The sequence below is a fragment of the Argopecten irradians genome, chromosome 9 (genome assembly GCF_041381155.1).
Source record: "Argopecten irradians isolate NY chromosome 9, Ai_NY, whole genome shotgun sequence".
Taxonomy (NCBI): Eukaryota; Metazoa; Mollusca; class Bivalvia; order Pectinida; family Pectinidae; genus Argopecten; species Argopecten irradians.
Genome location: NC_091142.1, coordinates 17,930,671 through 17,956,058, shown reverse-complemented (window position 1 = coordinate 17,956,058; position 25,388 = coordinate 17,930,671). Strand labels below are relative to the sequence as shown.

The 25,388-nt window shown below is 36.0% G+C and overlaps 1 protein-coding gene across 1 annotated transcript in view; it reads right to left on the bottom strand.

Moving 5' to 3' along the window:
• Positions 1-484: 484 nt before the first annotated feature.
• Positions 485-25,388, bottom strand: part of LOC138331679 (uncharacterized) — a 43,189-nt gene continuing 18,285 nt past the window's right edge. Inside the window, exons 3-5 of the mRNA XM_069279410.1 lie at positions 15,360-15,460; positions 3,803-3,881; positions 485-2,945 (exon numbers count right to left, since the gene is read on the bottom strand). Coding sequence (XP_069135511.1) covers positions 2,827-2,945; positions 3,803-3,881; positions 15,360-15,460 — 299 coding nt within the window. The 3' untranslated portion in view covers positions 485-2,826. The remainder of the gene's footprint in view (positions 2,946-3,802; positions 3,882-15,359; positions 15,461-25,388) is intronic.

Sequence of the window (25,388 nt, the reverse complement as noted above, 5' to 3'; positions counted from 1 at the left end):
AAAACACGCACCTTGTACTTCACCCACGCAAGCCACCACATTTACGGAAGGCCGTCCTTACATGACCCTGGCTTTTAATAGTACGTCAATACAAGAAGCCGATCAAACCGACTTTAACACATGATACTAGAAAAATATATACTACAAATCTGTTAAACTTTCCCGTCCTTACATGACCCTGACTGTAATAGTACGTTAAAATAATACATCAAACAACATTACTCAAGAAAATAAATACTTCAAATGTATTAAAAATTATTAATCTAGGAGCATATTTTGTTCAAAAATGTATGAATACGACGTTATGTTTTAAACCAAACAGGACATTTTTCCTTGCAAATTCCCTCGCTGCTGCGATGACAAATGTGAGGTATCAACTTCCTATTGACACGTTTTTTAATTTCATGTGATGTTTAGATTTAAATTGAGACAGCTTACACCGAGTCCACATTGATCAACTCAAATAACAGAGGACAAACAGGAATGAATTGGGGAATATTTAATTGGTTCACACAGCTCAACATTTCATCCTAATTTAACATTAAATATAGAAAGTTTGTACATTTGTATTTAACAGCGATCGAATGTATGATAAACATTGGATCGTCGGAAGTATTTACAGAGGCATGTAATAAGAACATGATGTTTGTATTCAATCGTATCTTAATATAACGAACAAAGTGTAATTATGTCATGGTTAGCAATGTAAAGTGTATACCAACCTTCTTTGTCTACTACTCAATTTCGCAATATCCAATTTTAAAGAAGTTCGCGAGTATCAAGGTTTTTATGAAGAATAAATACATTTTCATTCAATATAAAAGTAAATTATTTTAAAACATTCGCTTTTATATTTGGATGTAATTGTATTTGTATTTATTATTCTTTACGCAAAAGTTAAAAGTTGATATTCGCTAACTTCTTAAAAAAAACGGATATTTTAAAAGGTATACATATGTATGCAATTCTAGATGAGAGACACTCGAGAATTTATCATCACAATTTACAACAAACCACCGCTTTTTTGAAATGTACCAGGGTTAATCTGTGTCCACTTCCATTAGATTTTTCCCCGTTTGATAAATAAAACAAGAATAAATAATTTTTAACCGTACAATAGAATTCGATACAAATATGAATTACTGAAAATTAAATAGTTTAAATTGAAAAGATAAATATGCTCCACCGCCAACAGAACAGAAGCAACATTTATCATTTTGGCAATTATTGATATTCAATCGTTATAGTTACATATAATGATATAAAAATATTTGTTTTGCGCAAAAAGTACCTTATTCCATATAAGACATAGTGCCATGGAATATGGAATATTATTATTACAAATAAATACAATAAGTAGTAGCTTAATCTTGATGGTAAAAGTGCAAAGTAAATAATTTTTGTTACCCAAGACAATATTAATTTGTATTCGTCGGCGGTGTAACACTTTTTACCACATGCTTTGTTTAAAATCAACACCTGATAAATGAGAGACGAGGGAAGTTCCGCATCAAACATGGATTAGTTCCCGATATATATTATTAAGTTAACGTAATTATAAAACTGAAACTGAAGACCATTGCTTTAATGAATACTAATAAAGATTATAAGACTATTCGAAGTGATTTTAGATTATAAGGAATGTTTCAGGAATTGTTAGGGATAATGGAATGTTTTGTGCATAATTTTAAGCTTTTAGAAATTACTGAACAGATATATTACATACAAACCATACATATATATAATCATCAACCAATGGCCTTCAAATTGATTAATTGTCTGCAGTCTCGCTTTACGCTTCTTTTAGTTATAATTGTTGTTGTGTTTTTTGTATATAAATACAAGCAATCGATAGAAACCTATCTTTTTACTGTAACCATGGCAACCATACATTCCTTTACACCGATGTCGTTTTGACTAGCACAACGTACAGACTATTTCCAGATCACACAAAAACATGCTTCCGATGTAGTATAGACTACTAATATTTTTTTCAGCGAGTATCAAACACAATGCCTTGTTAACATTAATGTCCGACTTATTGGCAACTCATAAAGATTTTTGTTAAAAGCAAGAAAAAAAATTCTCTTCTATTCTTAAAAAAAAAAGCTTTAAAATAACAAATTAACTGCAAATATTTGTTATGTATATGAATTAAATGTTTGCTAAAAAAAGACAAAACCGATGAGAAATAAAAAGACATTACGGATTAAACTGAACTCGATCTGTACGGTTGTCAACGAATTTAAATGATCTATATTATGCGTTATACAAGTATAATTTCTTCATATTTACATTTATGGATGTTAATATAGCGCTATATCTACCTTGTAGAAGCAGGGTCATGCACTATGTTATTTTTTAATATTCTACCGAGTCATTTAAACATCATAGTATCTTATCAAAAACCTTTATTTCCTGCTTTATATATTAATATTTAACTGCAAGGACACCTTTCTCGGAAACACAATGTTTTGACGTAACAAACACAATATCCACATTGATGGTATATCATACGGTTCCTGAAAAGAAAAGCTGTTCAGTATTTTTTATTATCATTTTAGAAGCTAATTTGTCAACAATTCCCTAATTCTTTCATTCATCCATTTTACATGTTAATATTGTTAATAATTTATAACGATACAACGATAGTTGTAATTATATCAACAGATCATGACATTTAATTTGAACGGACTTGATAGACTAGTTCCCATAGCAGCACGACGAGTAACACTATCAATTCTCTGTAGTAAATCGCTTTGTAGAAAAATGTATTTGAAAGTTTTATATCGTGCCTAGTGACTTCCGTCATTGTGACGTCATGTTTTACGTCACTTCATACGTCTCACAGATACACTGGCAGCACAGTAAAGCATAGAAGTGTTGCAGACATGTATGTCCACCTGTTGACTTGCCTATCAAGGGCCTCCGCTCGTGCTGTTGAACTGTAAATATAAATGAAGAATTTGTTATCCGAAAAAATGTGGATACATTATGACTAATTAACACTGGCTGATTGAATATATTTCCTTTATGTCATTACTCTATCTGTAAGTGTAAGTATTGTCATGTAATTTTTTAAAGTGTATTGTTCTCCAATCGTTGTGTATGTGTGTATCCTATGCAAACTAAGTGAAAGTCTAGATATGTTTAAATAAAATAATTTATCATTATTATGTTATCAAATACTTCCGTTAAATATCCACGCTATTGTATTCCGTTTTTGCGCATCAAACCGTTATCTGCCCCTGCAGGTAGGTATTGTTTGTTTGTTTGTTTGTTTGATTAATTAACGTCCTATTAACAGCTATGGTAGGTATTGATTGCGATACATGTAACATACGTTTGCGAGTATAACGTCACATTTTAAAGGGAAAACGACGCCAGTTTCACTCACAAAAATAATGACGTCACAATCAATACCTTCGCGCAAGGGAGATTAATCTGTAATATGGAGAGATGGAATAGAACACCCATCGGACACAAGATAAAACATTAATCAATAATGCCAATGTTGATCGTAAATAAAAGACTTTTATACCTGTCAGAAACATACATGCAATGAAAGGAAATGCATCAATACGTTCTATTACATTACTTTAAATACTCAAGCAACTCATTGTTATTACACCATATTCGCAAATACAAACAATCACGATTAAAGGTTCTAACTGAACATCGTGAATCAATTTATACTAAATCATATGAAATATTCATGAAACGTTTGAATTTCGCGAAATTACACAAAACTTTGTCTCGGGGAAAAAAGTTTTAAACACTTTACAAGGAAGTGTAAACATACCTGTACGATCACCTGTCTCTGTGTTGTGTGGCTTGTCTCCCAATTGTCTAACGCCTTCTTTAACAGCTTCGTGGCAGTTCTGAATTATAAAAAGGTACACCTTAATAAATACAGGATCTCAAATATGAGTGTTCATTTCATGAGATCTTATTTAACCATTCTAATATAAGTTTTTAATTTTGTAAGCCTTGGCGATTTTCTGATTTTCTTATCACGTAACTTCAACAACCTATATTTGTGTATATATTATTGTTGAAGAATTTATTGTTGAAGAATTTCAACATCAAAATGTGCTGCAAAAATCCGGCGTCCATTTTTTCTTCGAATTCTGACGTCACTGCATTATTTAATGACGTCAAGTCAGGACGTCACAATTGATTTCCAGCCAATGAGAAGCGCTCAAGCTTATATAAAACTACAGTCAAACCTGTCTGTAACGACCACTGAAGGAGTGACAGAAAAACGGTCACTATAGACAGGTTGCCTGTATAGACAGGTTGGGACTTTCGTGCCAATCAGCGAGCCAGTAAATAAAACTGAATTATATTAATGCAAAACAGACCTGCTATTGGATATTTACATGTACATATTTATTGCCATGCATTATTTAAGAAATGATTTTTGTGTTCGTTTTATTTTTTTTAATGTTTGGATGGGGCTTTCAAATGCAATCGGAAATTTCGATCATAACAAAATTTACTCGTTTTGATATATCCCTAGTATAATTTTTTTCAATTATGAACATAATCATTCCCTAATTACTGACTTCACATGGCCTGGAATTATCTGTGCAAGATTATTTTCAGACAATGCATGCGTGTAATATTTTTACAGCACATTCTCGCTGGCATGTCGTATGTAATGTTGCCGTGTAACCAGTTTTGACGGATTAATCTCGGAACATGTAGTGACAAAATATTTATATGAGCGAAGTCCCTAGATATCGGGCAAACTGTTTGATTAATATATATATATCAACGTCAGCATTTGATAATACGGAAAGTGCAAATATACTTTGCAGTTTTGAAAGCAATTATTCTATTTATCCATGTCACCAGGGGCATGCTTCAGTGACGAATAAATGAGCACTATGAAAAAGCAACAAATTCACTACTATAATAAGTCACCATTACGAACATACTGCAGTCTCCCAAATTACACAAATCACACACGCAACACACCATATACACATAAGTCCGACCTTGAATACCATGGATGTTAGGACGTTGGTCTAATCAACCAACAAACTAACCAATTCTTCCAAGCTTATTCCCAGTTTTGGTAGATGACACCAGTTTAATACTGTCCGTACATATATCAAAGCCCGATTATTAGGATGAATAGAACATTATAGCATTTCAAGATTGATTATATAATACAGACCAGTTATATAAACTTAAAAAAATATTATTTTACTTCTATATTTCTTTTTATATTAAGTTTTCGACTAAACTACAGTGCCACTGTTTATTGTTACGGCAATTGATAATTTTCATTAAAACAGTAAACGTGTGATTAATCCCACAAGTACTCATTTCCAATATAATTTGAAAGGTAATTTTATCATTTTTATTCCATTCCGCAAAAAAAAATGCAAAAGATTTTCAGAAACGGAGTTAGGAGTTTTTAGCGGAAGAACGTTGGTCAATAAAGACGATAAGCGGAAAATACCATTTCGTCCCCTATCTTTACAAAAATCCGTGGGTGTCAATATAAAAAAAAAGTAATGCGTTATCGATTTGATCCATTGGCTTTCTAAAGAGACTGTAATTATGTTGTCGGTAGAATGATTGATAATCTTGTTCCCAGGCAAACAAATCCAGGACGGGGGTTATATAACCTTTTACTTTATCAGGTTATGTTCGATTATGTCTGATTATCATTGACATTTAACTGAAATGAAAATTACACCAGCCAAAGGCAAAATACCTAAATGTATGATAATTACCATATTCCTACATTTCTTTCATCAGAAATGTATTCCGTCTTTGCATATTACAGAGTTACGTCTCTAGTTTTTTTTTATATAATTTTTTTCATCTTAAGAAAATTATAGAACCGGTCGGATACATGTATTCCTTCAACAAAGCTTAAAATTCTTATTGCAAATAATAAAAATGGAAGCACCAAGCACTCCCTTTAAATAATCATACAAGTTCCCACCATTCACATTCCTGGGTGAAATATAATTCTATCAATTCGATAAAGAAATCTTCATCAATTTGTTGAATACGTTTCGGAATGTATAACCCTTTAAATGGAGCTCTTCATATGTTATGCAGGTTAGGTTCCTGCTTTATTCCTACTACATTCCTAAATACCCGATATTCATGTTAACGTACACAATGCAGTGATTAACCATTCATCTGTAGATGCCTGTCGATAGATAATTAAGTTACATTGCCTGGTAAGTGGAATGCTTTGCCAATTAAAGCCATTGTCTTTATACTTGAATCAAGTTCGTTCCTAAGGCGGTACTTTGATCATCCGATACATATCATTAGGTGTCCACGTGCATTATAGATTAATGCTCTATGAGGGAAGGTCCAGATGATTGGAATGGTGCTCTATATATAAATCATTTTAAATGAATGTATGATATCAGGTTTTGAAATCTGAATAAACGATTGCTTGTTAACATTATAATATGACCGGGTGAAATGTGTTTCTTCGGTTTCTTCGTCGGCGGCATGCTTCAGTGAGATAGCACTATAAAAAGGACAAATGTTCCACTGTAACAAGACGACATCACACGATTAAAATGACAGATATATACGACTTCCTCTTATATCTTTTCTTCCTTAACGATCGTCTTCTGTCTGAACTTTGCATTTGATATTCTGACGTATTGTACAGTATAGCATTAAGACATTGAAAGATAAATTTGCCCGTTGTCAATATAATGTAATGTGACCGGCTGGAGTGAGCTGTTCAGGCTCTTGAAATCAGTTAGTGATTTTATCAAATTGACCTTTAAATCTATAAAGAATATTTGGTTTCATTATACGCTGTGACTTCAGAATTTAATGTTTGAACTATTAGCCATTTTGACACCTGTTGGTCCATCCCACAGGACCACTCGCCCTACCCCCACCCCCAAGGTGGGGATCACATTATTCACAATATTGATTGTTCTTACACCTTGTAAGATTTGGGTAAAATTTCAGTTAACTTGCCTCAGCATTTTTGGAGAAGAGGTCGAAAATGTCAATCGTTAACGGACACACGACGGACGACGGACAAAAGGCGATTAAAATAGGTCACTGGAGGGGACCGAAAAGGGTATATATATGTATATGGTAGCTTTCCAAAAGCTACAAATAAGGAGGTCGTCCTATAATAAGCTGTGCATATGACGTAAAACAAATCCAATTTACCAGATAATACCTCTAAACTACAGCGGTACACGATCATTCAGTTCACCTACAAAATGCAGTAGTATGTTGACCAATTTAAGGCTTCAAAAAGACAATGGTGAGTGTCAGACGAGGATACAATATGACTCCACAATAAGTATTTTCTAACTCGCGCAGGGAGTGTGCCGCCATTAAAAAATTGCAAATCAGTTTTTGCATGCAATAAGATATCGTCGACATGAAATGTTTCAAATACAGGTCAAATGGAAAAAAAATTCATGAGTGCGAAATTAAATCGTCGAAAAAATGCATTAACCGTTAAAACGGGACACTAAATCGCTGCGAAAATACTTTGATTTACAGTAACCTCGACAGTTGATAGAACGTTAAGCTTTACAGAAAGGAACATTGTTAACATATTTGGAATAACACTTGATTGTAAGAACAATTCTATTCAGGTACAATGCATTTATTTTTTGGTATTTATTTAAATCTTTTTTCAATATTTCAGTATTCCTTTTAACATACGACTATTAGAAAGATAAAACAGTTTAGGACACATTCTTGCGGTATTATTATTAATTTAACTTAATCTTTTGTGTCTTTTCTGTAATTCTGAAATTGGAAATACTGATTATAGTTTCATTGCCTAATTAATTCAGAAACCTTTTATCTGCTATCATAAATCCAATGCGATGTCGCATGTATTGATTTTAAGTCCATTCATACTGAAGTATTGGAGATACGTGTATACTCCGACCTGTTCGTGTAGGCGGCCCTTTTTTTATTAAACAGTTACCTTTAAGTTTTTTTCTGACATTTTATCGATCTTAATTATGATACTTCAGATTTTCATAGATCGGTAGCTATAACATATCATTAAACGTACATACAGATGATGGTTGTAATCACAGATTAATATTAGAATCAATGGAACGCTCGATTACTTATGCTTCCTTCAATATTTAAGGTTGTTTTTATGAAATAGTTTGTGTTTGTTTGATTGATTGATTGATTACTTAACGTACTATTAACAGTCAGGGTTATGTAAGGACGGCCTCCCAAGTATGTTATTGGTGCATGTTTAGGAGACTGCGGTATGTTCGTGTTGTGTCTTCTTGTCTTGTGGAACACTTGCCCATTTTATAGTGCTATATCACTGGAGCATGCTGCCGAAGACACCAAGCAGCACATCCCATCCTGTCACATTATACTGACAACGGGTGAACCAGTCTTCCTACTCCCTTTTATTAAACTGGCATTGCAATTGGTGCAGTACAACATATTAAACTTAAAAGTCATGTGACTCTCATTATTTCCTTAATTTAGGTATTTTTGCTTTCTTTCAATCGGTAACAATGGAATGAAATAATCGTCTAGTTTAACGTCTTACGATTCTCTGCTCACTTTGTCCTTCAAGTATTAATAATTAAAACGTGTAAAGTTATATGTGCCGAAACTGAGTGAATATTTTGACATATCATTTTTCCTTTACTGATCTATTAAAGATCAAAAGGTAACTTTTAATTTGTTGGTGAATAACATAAACAAAGGCCTTTTTGATTCGTGATTATGAAAAATACGGCACATATAACTTAAATGCGAAATCGCGAGGTGATTACCGAACATGCACTAATTACAACATAAGTTTTGTTATCGCCCATATTTTAGTCAGTTTTTTCATGCAATAAACAATTATAAAGAGTTATTCTTATATGTCTCATTTCGTTTTTACCAGCCACACTGATACCATCCTCAATCTCCTCTAGATCTACATGTATATTACGTATGTAAGCTGTGCTCAAACATCCTTAAATCATTATCACATTCATTCATCCTTCATTAACGCAACACTCACTATAATTAACCATCCATCTTCATCATGGCTTCTCATTTGAATGACATTGTCTCAACAGTTATTCCAAATCACATCGTCAATGGAGTTATTATCTTTTCAGTTCAACCATGATCAACTTATCAACAAACAATACATCGAACACATTAGCTGATAATGCCATTATTTTCAAATTTAAATTTACATTTTTGTTTTTGTAATCTTAATTTATAATTAACACAATCACTTAACAACCATGACGCAATCGTCAATAGACCTTTTCTATTGCCAGAGAAAAATTTCAGGTTTGTAAAACAATTTTGATAACGATTGTTATCCGCATCAGAGTATAAATGACTCGTAAATACGATGCGTTGCCATCGATGAGTACAAGTTGGTATGCACAATTGTCAAGTAAGTATTATTATTTTAAAGATGTTTCACCGCCGACAGACATAAAGGATACCCATCATTTGATCAATAACTGATAATCATAATCGTGTATATATTTGTCTAACTAACACAAAAATATATTATAAAATAACTTATTTTGCTTTTGGTACATGGCAATCAGTACTTCATTCCATATAGGGCATAGTGCTGTGGATGTTTTTTTTTCTTTTTTTTTTTTGACACAATTAATTATTTTAATGTTTGTATCATGAAGCAAAATAAGAAGCTCAAAATTTTCGATGATGGTAATAGTGTAAAGTAAGAATTTTTTGTTACTAAAGAAAAGTACTAGTTCATCTGATCCTGTTTTTGATAAACAAAAACATTTGCCAGTGGTGGAGTATCTTTAACACCCAAAAACGAAAAACAGAAGAAAAACAACAAAAACAAGAACGCGCACACATAAAAATCACAAGTATGATAAATACAATCTGGAACAAGATGCATTGAAGAAATATATCATTGTAAAAAATGGTGTACGATGACAACGCTTTTCTCAGAAGAACAATATATTGATGTTTCACCACGCTCTCGTCTTGTCTAGATCAGAATAACTTGATTATGTCCTCGTAATAGCCATTGATAATATCGTCATATCCCAGACACGATATCACGACGGGTGTCAAATGCGTGAAGTTAGCCATAAAAGACTCCTTCGCGACCAACAGTCAGTTTAATACACTTGTCGTCTATGTATGGAAATGTCACTGCCCTTGTCGAATGCCAGTATAATGTGACCGCATATAGTCTAATAATTGGCAGCCACTTCAGTGATATCGCACTATAAAAGCAATTGTTGTTTGTGTATGGAATTGTTACGAATCCCTGATCAGATGCCAAGTATCAGGTGACCGCATAGGGTCTACTGTTTTTTCAGTATCCTTCAGTGATATCGCACTATAAAAACTAGTTGTTTGTGTATGGAATTGTTACGAATCCCTTATCAGATGCCAGTATCATGTGACCGCATAGGGTCTACTGTTTTTTTCAGTATCCTTCAGTGATATCGCACTATAAAAACAATTGTTGTTTGTGTATGGAATTGTTACGAATCCCTGATCAGATGCCAGTATCATGTGACCGCATAGGGTCAACTGTTTTTTCAGTATCCTTCATATAATCAATATAACTTTACAGTTTTTTTTGTTGGTTTTTTCCCAATGTGAACAAATAACGAAGTTACAGACACAAATAATTCCGTTGCATTAACAAATTGTACGTTATAATGTTTTCCCTACTTTTTTTAACTCGTCAGAGTATTATGGTTGCTACTAAAACTTAAACATGAAAGCATTTCATTATTTTGTATAATAAATATATTGTCAAATTGCCTTTAAATGATTAATCTTGACTACTATATGACGATAGTTCATTGCATGCAGAACTGCACGAAAACATAACGAACTGATTTTAATATTTAATAAATGTCAGGTCGGTTTATTCTTATACGACTTGTCGAAATTCATTCTACTTAAAAAATATTTTAAGTGCTAAAACGAAAAGAAAGATTAATTGGCCAAGATTGGTAGCAGTCTGTGCGTTCTAGTCCCAAATGACACGCTACCGGCAGGAATTTAATTAGATTTCGAGATTGTAAAATTGATGCACATGTCGGAATTTTCAACGGAAAAATCGTTTTCTAAAAGGCTTTGACATAACACTAATTTAAAAAAAAAAGTTTGAAAATGTTGACTCAACAAAATGCCGGTACAGTTCCATTTCAGTAAAAAGGTTTCAGACAAATCACACCTATAGAACTTGAGAAGATGTTCAAGATGTGTTTTCAAGATGGCAGCTGTGGCGGCCATCATGAATTTCGGTTCGACCCGAAAAATAACAAATCTTTGTCAGGACCATGTCAGGATCATTTCATGCAAGTTTCAGCTGAATTGCACCGGTAGAACTTGAGAAGAAGTTCAAAATGTGTTTTTCAAGATGGCAGCTGTTGCGGCCATCATGGATTTCGGTTAGACCCGAAAAATAACAAATCTTTGTCAGGACCATGTCAGGATCATTTCATGCAAGTTTCGGCCAAATCGCATTGGTAGAACTAGAGAAGAATTCCAAATGTGAAAAGTTTACGCATAGTGGACGGCGTACGGCGCACGGTGCACGGCGCAATGCGGAAGACGGCGGACGAAAAATGATGACTAACGTTATAGGTCATCCTGACTCTTTGGGTCAAATGACCTAAAATGGAATGATCGGGACGTGTAGTAGTTAAGCCGCTAGCTGTTCACTAAGCTAGCCGGCCGGAGTTCGATTTCCGGCATGGACGCGAAAAGGTTGGGGGTCACCTGCCCGATCACATGGGTTTGCCATGGTCACTTCGGTTTCCTCCAACTCTAAGACTCCTTGCGCGCTTACATCCGGGACATCGAAAGTGATTTGCATAGGTTTAATAATTGTTTCACATTCAATGTAAAAATAAATAAAGTTTATGTTTTAAAGAAAAAATGATATACATAACATTGTTTGTTTGTATTATACAATTGACGTCGTATTAACAGCCAGGACCATTTAAGAACGGCTTCCCATTTATGCAATGTTTTGCGTGTGTGTGTGGGAGACTGTGGTATTCAGTCGTGTTGTGTATTCTTGTATAGTGGAACTTGTGTCCATTACTTAGTTCTATCCCTCTGAAGCATGCCAATGGAGATACCAAACAAGCACACCAACCCATTATACTAAAAACAGACGTACTGGTCACCCTAGTATACTAAAAACAGACGTACTGGTCACCCCATTATACTAAAAACAGACGTACTGGTCACCCCATTATACTAAAAACAGACGTACTGGTCACCCCATTATACTAAAAACAGACGTACTGGTCACCCCATTATACTAAAAAACAGACGTACTGGTCACCCCATTATACTAAAAACAGACGTACTGGTCACCCCATTATACTAAAAACAGACGTACTGGTCACCCCATTATACTAAAAACAGACGTACTGGTCACCCCATTATACTAAAAACAGACGTACTGGTCACCCCATTATACTAAAAACAGACGTACTGGTCACCCCATTATACTAAAAACAGACGTACTGGTCACCCCATTATACTAAAAACAGACGTACTGGTCACCCCATTATACTAAAAACAGACGTACTGGTCACCCCATTATACTAAAAAACAGACGTACTGGTCACCCCATTATACTACCCACCCCATTATACTAAAAACAGACGTACTGGTCACCCCATTATACTAAAAACAGACGTACTGGTCACCCCATTATACTAAAAACAGACGTACTGGTCACCCCATTATACTAAAAACAGACGTACTGGTCACCCCATTATACTAAAAACAGACGTACTGGTCACCCCATTATACTAAAAACAGACGTACTGGTCACCCCATTATACTAAAAACAGACGTACTGGTCACCCCATTATACTAAAAACAGACGTACTGGTCACCCCATTATACTAAAAACAGACGTACTGGTCACCCCATTATACTAAAAACAGACGTACTGGTCACCCCATTATACTAAAAACAGACGTACTGGTCACCCCATTATACTAAAAACAGACGTACTGGTCACCCCATTATACTATAAACAGACGTACTGGTCACCCCATTATACTATAAACAGACGTACTGGTCACCCTTTTATGCTGAGCACTAAGCAGGAACAGAAACAATGATATAGACAATGGCGTGTCTTGGCCAAGCAGCAGAATCTACCTCACAGGGACAAACGCTCAACCGAAGGTCAAACGTGAGGCAATGTCAAGAGAGATGTTAGGAATAGGAAAGTCAGTAGGAAGGAAAGAAAACATCCAACATGATTATCTTAATATGTTATGTAAACTGATAACGTATCAACATTAACTTTCGCTCACAGGAGAGGCATTCTATAGATAGCCTAACACGTCGGACGCCTCGTGTCAATATGTCACGACTGTGGCGATAGTGTCTATGAAAATAGCGAGGACATAATGAGGTTAATCTGATCTAGACAGCAAAGTGTTAGAACATCAATATACCGTCCTACCATCAAAATCATTGTTATCTTCTGGCTTTTCTTAGTAACCATTTTTATGTTCGCGTAATCATATTTGTATAATTGTGTGCCATATAATTAGAATAGTACCTGCTGCCATTATTGCATGATATTAAATTCCAACGTTTTAGGCTATCTATAGAAGGCCTTTCCTGTGAGCGAAAGTTAATGTTGATGCGTTATCAGTTTACATATCATATTAAGATAACAAGTGACCGTAATGTATTATTTCCTGAAACGCTTATCTCATTTGATCTAAGATAGTTGTGTTATCTCTAGTAGATACCATCTTGTTAAGGATCTGGTGAGGTTTCTGTCTCGTTGAAATCTCGTTTGAAAACTTATCAAAGAGTTTTTGTAATTTTCAAAATCTGATTGTATCTTATAAACATTAGCTACAACACATAATATATGCACTAAATTTGCCAATACCACCGTAAAAAAAATTAATGAAACTTTAGACCACAACTTGGCTTCATAGTTGGACCGTATGTACTCATTTTACTGCATTGTTCTGTCAAACATCATTTTCAGCTCTCACTTGTATTTGTAAAATTAAAATCTATGAGACAGACAGACATTTTTTTTATTTCCTCTTAATAGAGAATATATTGTCTGGTCGTTTCACCATTTTCACAACTTTACATAATGAATATTACATATGTATGATAGTATTTCAATCTCATTGAATCACTTAGTTTGTATTCTGTATTATGACGTTCACATCTGTGAACATTCCACCGAGTTTGTTACTTATAGCAACCATCATGTTCTCCCATTCTTCATCTTCTAAGACAATGTCGTTTTTCCCACCGAGAATGAACGCGCACTGTTCGTTTGTTCCTAAGGTACTGTACGTACTTTTCGACACTTTGAAAAATTACTCTTTAATCCAACACTATATCTCTTCTCTGATATAATGTTGGAAATTGCATCAGAAAATGCTATCACTTGTATTTGTAAAATTAAAGTATATGTATTGTAAGTGCTGATACTCTCGAAAGGTTTGTAATTTTTGACAGTCGGTGAATAAAATATTAAAAGCTTTCTTGATTCATGAGTATGAAAATTACGACACATATAACTGTGTATACGTCTTCATACATATAACGTATGAAGACGTATACACAAATTGATAATAATTACAAATGATAACTCTAACACAGTATTGTTGTCTATATTAGCATGTGGTTGAGCCATCATAGAACGCCGCTCTTTGTTTTCACTATTCTAGGTACTACCTTGTTTCTGTTCCTGTTTCCGGTAATTGCCTAGTAAGAAAATTGATTTTTGTAGGTTTTTCCATCGGATGGGTTATCAATGTGTGATCCTCACCGTCGCCAAGCGTCCATATTTCATATAGATGTATTTGTCTTACGTACTTCTATGTCGGTTACGAAAACCTTAATTTTGTTTGTCAGGATAATAATCTTAATAAAAACATACCTTACTTTTAAAAGACACGCCATTTGTCATAACTCAATACTTACACACACTCGCTGACAAGAAGCTACATTTAGATGCAAGTAAACAGTTTAAATATTTTCGTGATCGTGATCCATTTATAACATTGTTATGTTTGTTTCATGTTATTTGAATATTCTAGTTCAGTGTCATTGCATACGGTATGTGTAGTTAAATTAGCACACTAGAATTTTGAGGTGGTATTGGCGCAATCTACATATCACTATATACACGTCTACAGAAGGATATTTCAGACAAACTCTAGCGCTGTACTTGTATTACAGCAATGGTGTGAGTGTGAAAGGTGCTAAAATTTGAATATCGCTAAAATTAGTACACGTAAAGAATATAGTAAACTGTCATACCAGGAAAACCAAAATACAATGAATATATAAGGATTCAAGTTAAAACTTTAGATACAACTTACATTATAATTTAATCTGTCCTCTTCCTCTACTTTTGAATGACTTGGTGTATCTCCTTCGTCATCACTCGAAACTGGAGGAGGAAGTTCGGGGGACACTCGTCCTGAAATATATATAATAAAGAGAAATCTTCCTTTTGTTTCAAAACTTGATTGATTGGGTATTTTATATACGTCGTATTAACATCTAGGGTCATTTCAGGACAGTATTCCACGTACGCAATGTTTTAACGTGAATGCATATGCTTCAATGATATACCATTATAAAAAGGGCAACGGTTCCACTATACAAGAAGACACAACACGAACATACCGCAGTCTCCAAAAACACGCACCTCGCACTTCACACACACTGCACACCGAATCCATGGGAGGCCGTCCTTACATGACCCTCGTTAACGTTGTTAATTGGACGTTAATTAATCACCATTTTTGGGAGACTGCGGTTTGTTCGTGTTATGTCTCATTGCGATTGTGGAAACCCTTGTCCTAAAAAGAAGTTGCTTTACAAATGCATTGTTTATTAGTAATTACCAACTACATTGTAGCTAAGGCCATTGTTGTTTGTATTCACAAATCAATCTTAATAATAATGTTTATAAGCATCAACATGCTTAACCAGGGTTTTCAATGATCTCTGTGACTTACGTCACAAAACCTTGTGATTTTCAATAGTTTACAAAAAAAGACATGTAAAAAACTTTCGATAACTTATAAGAGTAATACCTTTGATAATTAATATGATAAAAGATATCGATAAAAATAGATAAATTCAGAATTTATTCATAAATCAAAATCAAGAGTCAAACGAAGGGAATAATAAAAAAGTAGACAAGGATTATAAACTAGAATTTCCGAAGAAAAAAAAAGAAGATTTATAATGCCTCGGTAACACTACTCCCGACTCCATCCTTTGGCTTGAGGAAGCTTTATAAACATGCTATGAACACAAAATACAGACTGTTGTGTAAAGAATAAAACGAATTTCCACTTTAAAGTGTTATAACATTTACAAATTTTTCAAAATGCCACAGTTAGATGTCGAAAAAAGTATAATGTCTCATATAATTTCAGGGAGATATTGATAAAAAGAAATCTTTATTATAAACACGGTTTAAAAAAGTATAAATACAAAACACTACGTGGTACAAAAATCAGTAATCCTGAACTCGCGATTGATTGTGTTCCTTCTCATGATGTACATGCCTTAGATGTACATTTTCTCTTCTGCCTATCGTCTCAGACCTACAGATCAAAGGCACATTAGGGCATTATATGAGATGACGCTACGTTAATCTTTCACGTTCGTGCTCATAGAAACGCCGTAAAATAGATAACGCCCGATTGCACGGTTATATGCTTCAAAGCGCCTGCGACTGTAAGCCTACTATATGAAAACACGATTAGAATTTCCAGGAGCATGAGCTTGTAATTCCGTCGCTTTCTTCAGATATTGAATTCGGCCGTACATTTCCTTACCAATAAAATAGCTACAATTCTTGTATGTGGCACTGAGGCTCACAAGGAGTACTGTACATTTGTTTAATAATCGGATTCAACCAAATTCGTGATAATACCACGCATAATGTTTCAAACATCGTGGATTCACATAGCACACACTGTCCCATATATGATAATGTGAAAGGCTACAGAGTGATGCGCGAAAATAAACCCCCGTCAATAAGTTCCGAACTGTAAATCACGAAATTTTACACCGCGAAATTTAACAATTATACAATCACTATTTTTCTTAATTTTGAAATTAACATACATTTCAAAATAAACTATGATTCTGTTCTATGTTTATGTAAAGTCATTTTATTATGAATGAAGTGTAAATAGTTAATACTGCCACACAATGTCTCTCAGTAAAACAAATCTGAATATCAAATTAAAACAAAAATATCATAAATTCTCATCCCTAATCTCATTCCATTCTTTTTTTGTGTCGGAAAGTTAAAATATACATACTTCATCGTGATCACATTTATTCCAGATATATAATCACATTTCTTAATGAATGCATAGAATGCAAGTTTATAATTAAACATTGCATTAATAAATCATACACATGACAATAATGTGAAGTAGTGGCAGGTAGTGTAGTAATAAGAGAAAATTCAGTTTTAATGAACAAAGCTCTGTAATAATTCGACAGAAAAAAGAACTGCAAAGTTCTACTCCGTAAAACTGTGCCTAAAATACATTGACATTTAAAAACCTCGTAGACCATGGTTATTTAATTTAAACCTGATGACAAAACTACGATACCTTACAGACGACGAAGGAAATCAATACAATGAGCAAAATATCAATCCCAAATAATGCAGACAGAGGCCCTGCAGCTACAGGTGGCTCGGTGAATCCTGTCCTACACTTCTGGCTGTTTCAATAGAAATGTCTTTATTTATTCCTAATTTTCTATAAAATTCTCTTTTAAAAGGACAATGGAAAGGAAAAGGAAATTTCTTAAAGGATTTGAACGACCATCGTCATTGATAAATACACAGTTTTCCTAATGTTTGCAACAACAAAAACAAAAAATTATTTTAAAAAAATCAATATACGATTCCATTGTTTTACCAATTTCCAAGAGATTTTGTTCTAAATCAGAACGTAACGTCAATATCTCTATAGTGACGTCGCGATAACCTTTTTTGTGCCATTTTCTGATGTTTTTATATGTAAGGCGCAAATTTGAAAGTTATGTATACTGTGAAAGAGAAAGTAAATAAAACATTACAAATACTATAAATGAAACAAAGATATCATAATCCTAAAAATAATTATAGCTAATTGACGACGTTTGTTTTGTTGTTTCACATTTGTTATATATATTAAACGAACATTTTTTACAACACAAAGTTTTAAATTACCGTTCCATCGACAGCCAGGGTCATGTAGGGCCAAACGAACAATATTACATCGGACTGGCAGGACTGTAGCTATTATTTTGGTTTTTCAATTTTGTTTACCTCTTTCTAGTTTAATCTCACTGTACAATACTATATACAAAAAGTCTCTGTCGCTAATAAGTACGTTTAAAAGGAAAAACGATACTCCGTTTGTTTTTCTATTACTTAATACCCTATAGCCGGTTATTTTCGCGGATCAAAAATTTCGCGATTTGAATCCAAAATTAGAAAATAAAATTTAAGCGAATCAATAATAGCAAAATTTTGATTCGCTAAAATTTTATTTTTAGTTGTTTAAATAACTCAACCGATTCTTTATATTTCACGAATCAAAATTTCGCGACCTAAGTGATGACCCGTGAAATCCCGAAAATATCATCTCCGCGAAAATAAGCGGTTATACGGTATATAATGATCGTGGTCGACAGCATGTTTGATTTGATTAGGTTACTGTTTTCTCTGTGCATTTATAACAAGAAAATCCTGTGCTGTATGGATCTAAAATCGTCTTGAGCCCTAAATCAATCCGGCTCTCTCGTCCATTTGTTCGTATTACGGACCAATGCTCGCTTCTTTGAGTGATAAGAAAGGGATAACAATGACAGCGATAGGTTTCTAGTAATTATGTATATATAAATCAATAATACCATTTTATTAGCCCTGTTGTGGATCAGATAAATGCCAGTCAAATGACAATTATATCAAAGGTGAATGCAATCAAACTCTCCGTATTATAACCAGGATTCGAGATCATTTCGATATTAAATGTCGCCATTTTTAAATGCCTTTTTACCCATTATCCAAAATGCATTGTATCAACATCGGTATATCTTTTTGTCTGAATATGATTCAAACAGTTTTTATGCCCAAGATGATTGCAGGATCATTGTTGTTGACAAAATGCCATTTCAATGATGGTTTTCCCGTAACCGTTTGATACGATAAAGGCAACACATACATATCCTAGTCCGTCTTCAGTCAGGTTTACTAAATGTCTGAAGGTAGTATTCTGTATGATTGTATATAGCCTGATAAAACTAACCACCTTCGTGTTACAATAGCTGAATAATGAAGCGCGTTAACGACCTGATATGGCTGTTAATAGGACGTTAATGTAACAAACCAAATGGAATATTATTTAATACGTTAGACATCTTTGTTATACTCCATCGACCAAACCAGTACACCCCAGACCAAAACAGTGCACCCTAGACCAAACCAGTACACCCCAGACCAAAACAGTGCACCCCAGACCAAACCAGTAGACCAAACCAGTACACCCCAGACCAAAACAGTACACCCTAGACCAAACCAGTACACCCTAGACCAAACCAGTACACCCTAGACCAAACCAGTACACCCCAGACCAAACCAGTACACCCCAGACCAAACCAGTACACCCCAGACCAAACCAGTACACCCCAGACCAAACCAGTACACCCCAGACCAAAACAGTGCACCCTAGACCAAAACAGTACACCCCAGTCCAAAACAGTACACCCTAGATAAAAACAGTACACCAAAACAGTACACCCTAGACCAAAACAGTACACCCTAGACCAAAACAGTACACCCAGTCCAAAACAGTACACCCTAGATAAAAACAGTACACCAAAACAGTACACCCAGACCAAAACAGTACACCCCAGACCAAAACAGTGCACCTTAGACCAAATCAGTACACCCCAGACCAAACCAGTACACCCCAGACCAAACCAGTACACCCTAGACCAAAACAGTGCACCCTAGACCAAAACAGTGCACCCTAGACCAAACCAGTACACCCCAGACCAAAACAGTACACCCCAGACCAAACCAGTACACCCCAGACCAAACCAGTACACCCCAGACCAAACCAGTACACCCCAGACCAAAACAGTGCACCCTAGACCAAACCAGTACACCCCAGACCAAAACAGTACACCCTAGACCAAAACAGTGCACCCTAGACCAAACCAGTACACCCCAGACCAAAACAGTACACCCCAGACCAAACCAGTACACCCCAGACCAAACCAGTACACCCCAGACCAAACCAGTACACCCCAGACCAAACCAGTACACCCCAGACCAAAACAGTGCACCCCAGACCAAGTCAGTACACCCCAGACCAAAACAGTGCACCCTAGACCAAAACAGTGCACCCTAGACCAAACCAGTACACCCCAGACCAAAACAGTACACCCCAGACCAAACCAGTACACCCCAGACCAAACCAGTACACCCCAGACCAAACCAGTACACCCCAGACCAAAACAGTGCACCCCAGACCAAACTAGTACACCCCAGACCAAACCAGTACACCCCAGACCAAAACAGTGCACCCTAGACCAAACCAGTACACCCCAGACCAAACCAGTACACCCCAGACCAAACCAGTACACCCCAGACCAAAACAGTGCACCCTAGACCAAACCAGTACACCCCAGACCAAACCAGTACACCCCAGACCAAAACAGTACACCCTAGACCAAAACAGTACACCCTAGACCAAAACAGTACACCCTAGACCAAAACAGTGCACCCTAGACCAAAACAGTACACCCTAGTCCAAAACAGTACACCCTAGACCAAAACAGTACACCCAGTCCAAAACAGTACACCCTAGACCAAAACAGTACACCCTAGACCAAACCAGTACACCCCAGACCAAACCAGTACACCCCAGACCAAAACAGTGCACCCTAGACCAAACCAGTACACCCCAGACCAAACCAGTACACCCCAGACCAAACCAGTACACCCCAGACCAAAACAGTGCACCCTAGACCAAAACAGTACACCCTAGACCAAACCAGTACACCCCAGACCAAAACAGTACACCCCAGACCAAACCAGTACACCCCAGACCAAACCAGTACACCCCAGACCAAACCAGTACACCCCAGACCAAAACAGTGCACCCTAGACCAAACCAGTACACCCCAGACCAAAACAGTACACCCTAGACCAAAACAGTGCACCCTAGACCAAACCAGTACACCCCAGACCAAACCAGTACACCCCAGACCAAAACAGTACACCCCAGACCAAACCAGTACACCCCAGACCAAACCAGTACACCCCAGACCAAACCAGTACACCCCAGACCAAAACAGTGCACCCTAGACCAAACCAGTACACCCCAGACCAAAACAGTGCACCCTAGACCAAAACAGTGCACCCTAGACCAAACCAGTACACCCCAGACCAAAACAGTACACCCTAGACCAAACCAGTACACCCCAGACCAAACCAGTACACCCCAGACCAAACCAGTACACCCCAGACCAAAACAGTGCACCCTAGACCAAACCAGTACACCCCAGACCAAAACAGTGCACCCTAGACCAAAACAGTGCACCCTAGACCAAACCAGTACACCCCAGACCAAAACAGTACACCCCAGACCAAACCAGTACACCCCAGACCAAAACAGTGCACCCTAGACCAAACCAGTACACCCTAGACCAAAACAGTACACCCTAGACCAAAACAGTACACCCTAGACCAAAACAGTACACCCTAGACCAAAACAGTACACCCTAGACCAAAACAGTACACCCCAGACCAAAACAGTACACCCAGTCCAAAACAGTACACCCTAGATAAAAACAGTACACCCTAGACTAAAACAGTACACCCTAGATAAAAACAGTACACCAAAACAGTACACCCTAGACCAATAATACAGTTGTTGACAGGGGTTCAGGGCAACAGGTGATTTGTTGGACCCGAAGACAAACTGTTGTCCGAGGCCAAAGGCTGTCGTCGTTTTATACAAACGATATTATGTCTGGTTTATGTGCAGCTCTTCCTTACAAGCTTTCATGTGAACCTAACATTAAAGGTGACCCAGGAACACTTACTCTCATCTATGTTATAGCAACGCAGGCTTTACACATAGTTATATGTGCCGTAAACTTCATACTCATGGATCAAGAAGAGCTTTTAATATCATTCACCAACAAAAGTTATGAACATTTTGAGAATTACAATAATTATAATGTATAGGTTTCAACTTTAACAATCGTGTATGCTTGTTCCATCGATCTAAGGCGGTAGATACTATAGATATCATCATAAAATAATATACAAGGATAAAACTGGAACCTTATTCAATTTATTCAGCTCCCTCACTATCCAGAACTTATTTTCAAAACAAATATTTTACTGTAACCCAACTCTCTTTTGTGGCAACTAAATATCGCGATGTCAAAACAAGATATATTTCAGTTGTGTTTATTTTTTTGTATATTTGAAATTTTACCCTTTTTATAGTGTTACATCACTGCAGCATGCCGCCGAAGATACCTAGCAACACACTCCAGTTGGTCACATTATATGGACAACGGGCGAACCAGTAGCCCCATTCCCTTAATGCTGAGCGTTAAGCAGGAGCAGATACTACCACTTTTATAGAATATGGTGTGCCGGGGACAGAACCCAGAGCCTACCTCACAAGGGAGAATGCTCAACGGTGTCAAAGGAGACATTAGGAAGAAAAACGTTCAAATGGGTGAAGAGAAACGATAAGAACCTAAATTCAGTGACTTTTTACGATTATGCAAAATGGGAAGCAGGTACAATTCAAACGCCCGACCTGTATTGAATTAACTGTCATAATAACAAGTTCAACAAACATTCACGGAGATAACTGTTTATCCCATAACTATGCATGTTTCACAACGGGAAAACCATTGATAAATTCTATAACAGTTGGTTAATTATCATTTATGTTTACACACTCCAGTGTGTAAACACCTACGGCGCCTCTCATTGGTCAATGACAAGATCTCTTGATTCCGATTTGCTTTCAACTTTAGACTACTTTTCATAGCACATTTTCTTTAAAATAGCATTGTATTTACTGTATAACAGGTAGATGCTTATTTAAAGTATTAAACAATAGAATATTAGTTCACTATTAAGGCACTATATTTTATGGCGGAAAGATATCATTACACATTGTATGTTGGTAAATTTCCCTTAATGAAGACGAGCAAATTGTCACCACGGTATAAATATAGAGTTAAAGTTATGGGGTATAAATAAGTTCCCAAACGCGTGACTCGCTGAAGCTCGTGTCTTTTAAAAATTTGAAAATTAACTAACTCGAGTTTGATAAACATGATAAACAACAGTCACTTGTTGAGGAACCTCTATTTACAGTATTTCAACTGCATTACTGTCACTATTGTCAGAAAACGTTGGTGACTGGATTAAACACATTGTTAGGTTTATGTTAATTCGAGGTGACATGTGAGATGAAAATTGTCAAGGTGTATATATTGAGTTTTAAGTAAAGATATTTAAAGTATGTTTCTAGAGAGAGGAGGAGTGGGGAGAGAGAAAACATGTAGTCTTTACCCCCCTCCCCTCTGTTTTCATGGGAATCTGCAACCGATTTTCTTCTATGGTGTCGCCTACAGTATATAGAATTGGCTTGTTCATGACCTTCAGATGTCTGCAAATAAAACATCTATAAATATATGTTTTTTTAAAACATTTAAATCCACAGTGGCTTTGAGGAGGAAAATCTCGTCTGGCATCAACATCTGAAGTATTTCGAGTAGACAAGTCTTGTCACCAACATATGTGTGTAATATCAGTCACAACGTGGGGGCCCTGCCAGCAGACGTCTAGTGACAAAAACAGATGTAACAGATACCTGAGTCGGATACCTCAGTAATGCCAGCGACCGTATTCGATAATGGATTAAAGAGTTTTCTGATATCACCAGACTATATAAGGAATGAATGGTGGGTCTGGTGTTCTTTAGCTCCAAAATCTAGCAGTTAGATTTCGTATCGAAGATACCAATGCTACAAATCAAAAAATACATAAAGCTATTTTAAGTTTTGAAAAGATAAAAATACACATTTTACATAATTTTTGAGAAAAAAAATGTGTTTAAATTCCAAATTTTAAAATTAATTTATTCCTAATACCCATAGGTCTTTTATAATTTTTCACAAGATAAGAAAAATATTCGAAAGTCTAAAAAGCTGTTGGTAAAATTTAAAATTTAAAATCCAATTCAAGATAATATTCCCTCTTCTGGTAATGTAAATTCTTTTGGTAGAGTTTTGCAGATTTACTAAATATGCGTCTATCTATATTAAGACCATATTGCTATATTGAAACATGTTGACGTCATTGCCTTTAAAGAATGAAAATTTGCGACTATAAAAATAAATAGCTAAAACAGGTTCTACATTGAAAATACTACAGAAGGACGGAATTATTCATGTATTTTTCTCCCAGGTCTTGGCACAATCGCCGACCTTTCTAAGAAAACATTTTAAGAGAGCATATAGTAGGTCCAGAAACAAATATTTAAAATAATACAATACACGGAACACGACCAGCCTTTATTATATCGAATGTAATGTACACAGATTATCGTGGAAAATTACATCATGAATCATACATAAATTCTTTTAAAACACTGTTACAAAATTTGACTGAGCCGATCGTCGGTGATTATGCAATTTAATCGCTAGTGTATTCCACTAGTGTTCGGATGTTCTAGGTTCGAACCCCATCTGCTCGCTACATTTTCTCTTCTCCTGTTACAGAAATGGAGAGCTAACTAACTCATGTTTTCAGCCTTTCGAATTACGCCCAGTAGAGGGATATGCAAACTTTTGATGTCGTGTCTTTGGAGGCGAAGATTTGGGGAAGAGAGGGAAGACTGGGCGGATGTTTGGTGGCGAAGACTTGGGGAAGGGAGGGAAGACTGGGCGGATGTTTGGTGGCGAAGACTTGGGGAAGGGAGGGAAGACTGGGGGATGTTTGGTGGCGAAGACTTGGAGGAGGGAGGACTGGGCGGATGTATGGTGGCGAAGACTTGGGGAAAGGAGGGAGGACTGGGCGGATGTTTGGTGGCGAAGACTTAGGAAAGGGAAGGGGGACTTGGAGGATGTTTGGAGGCGAAGACTTGGGGAATGGAGGAAGGACTGGGCGGATGCATGGAGGCGAAGACCTGGGGAAAGGAGGGAGGACTGGGCGAATGTTTGGTTACCAGGCACTTCAATAGTTGTGGCATTCGGTTTCGAACCCCGGTCTGACCGAAACATTATTTTTTCTCCTCTTTTTCACAACCAAGAGATAATATATAAATTCGCAATGCTGA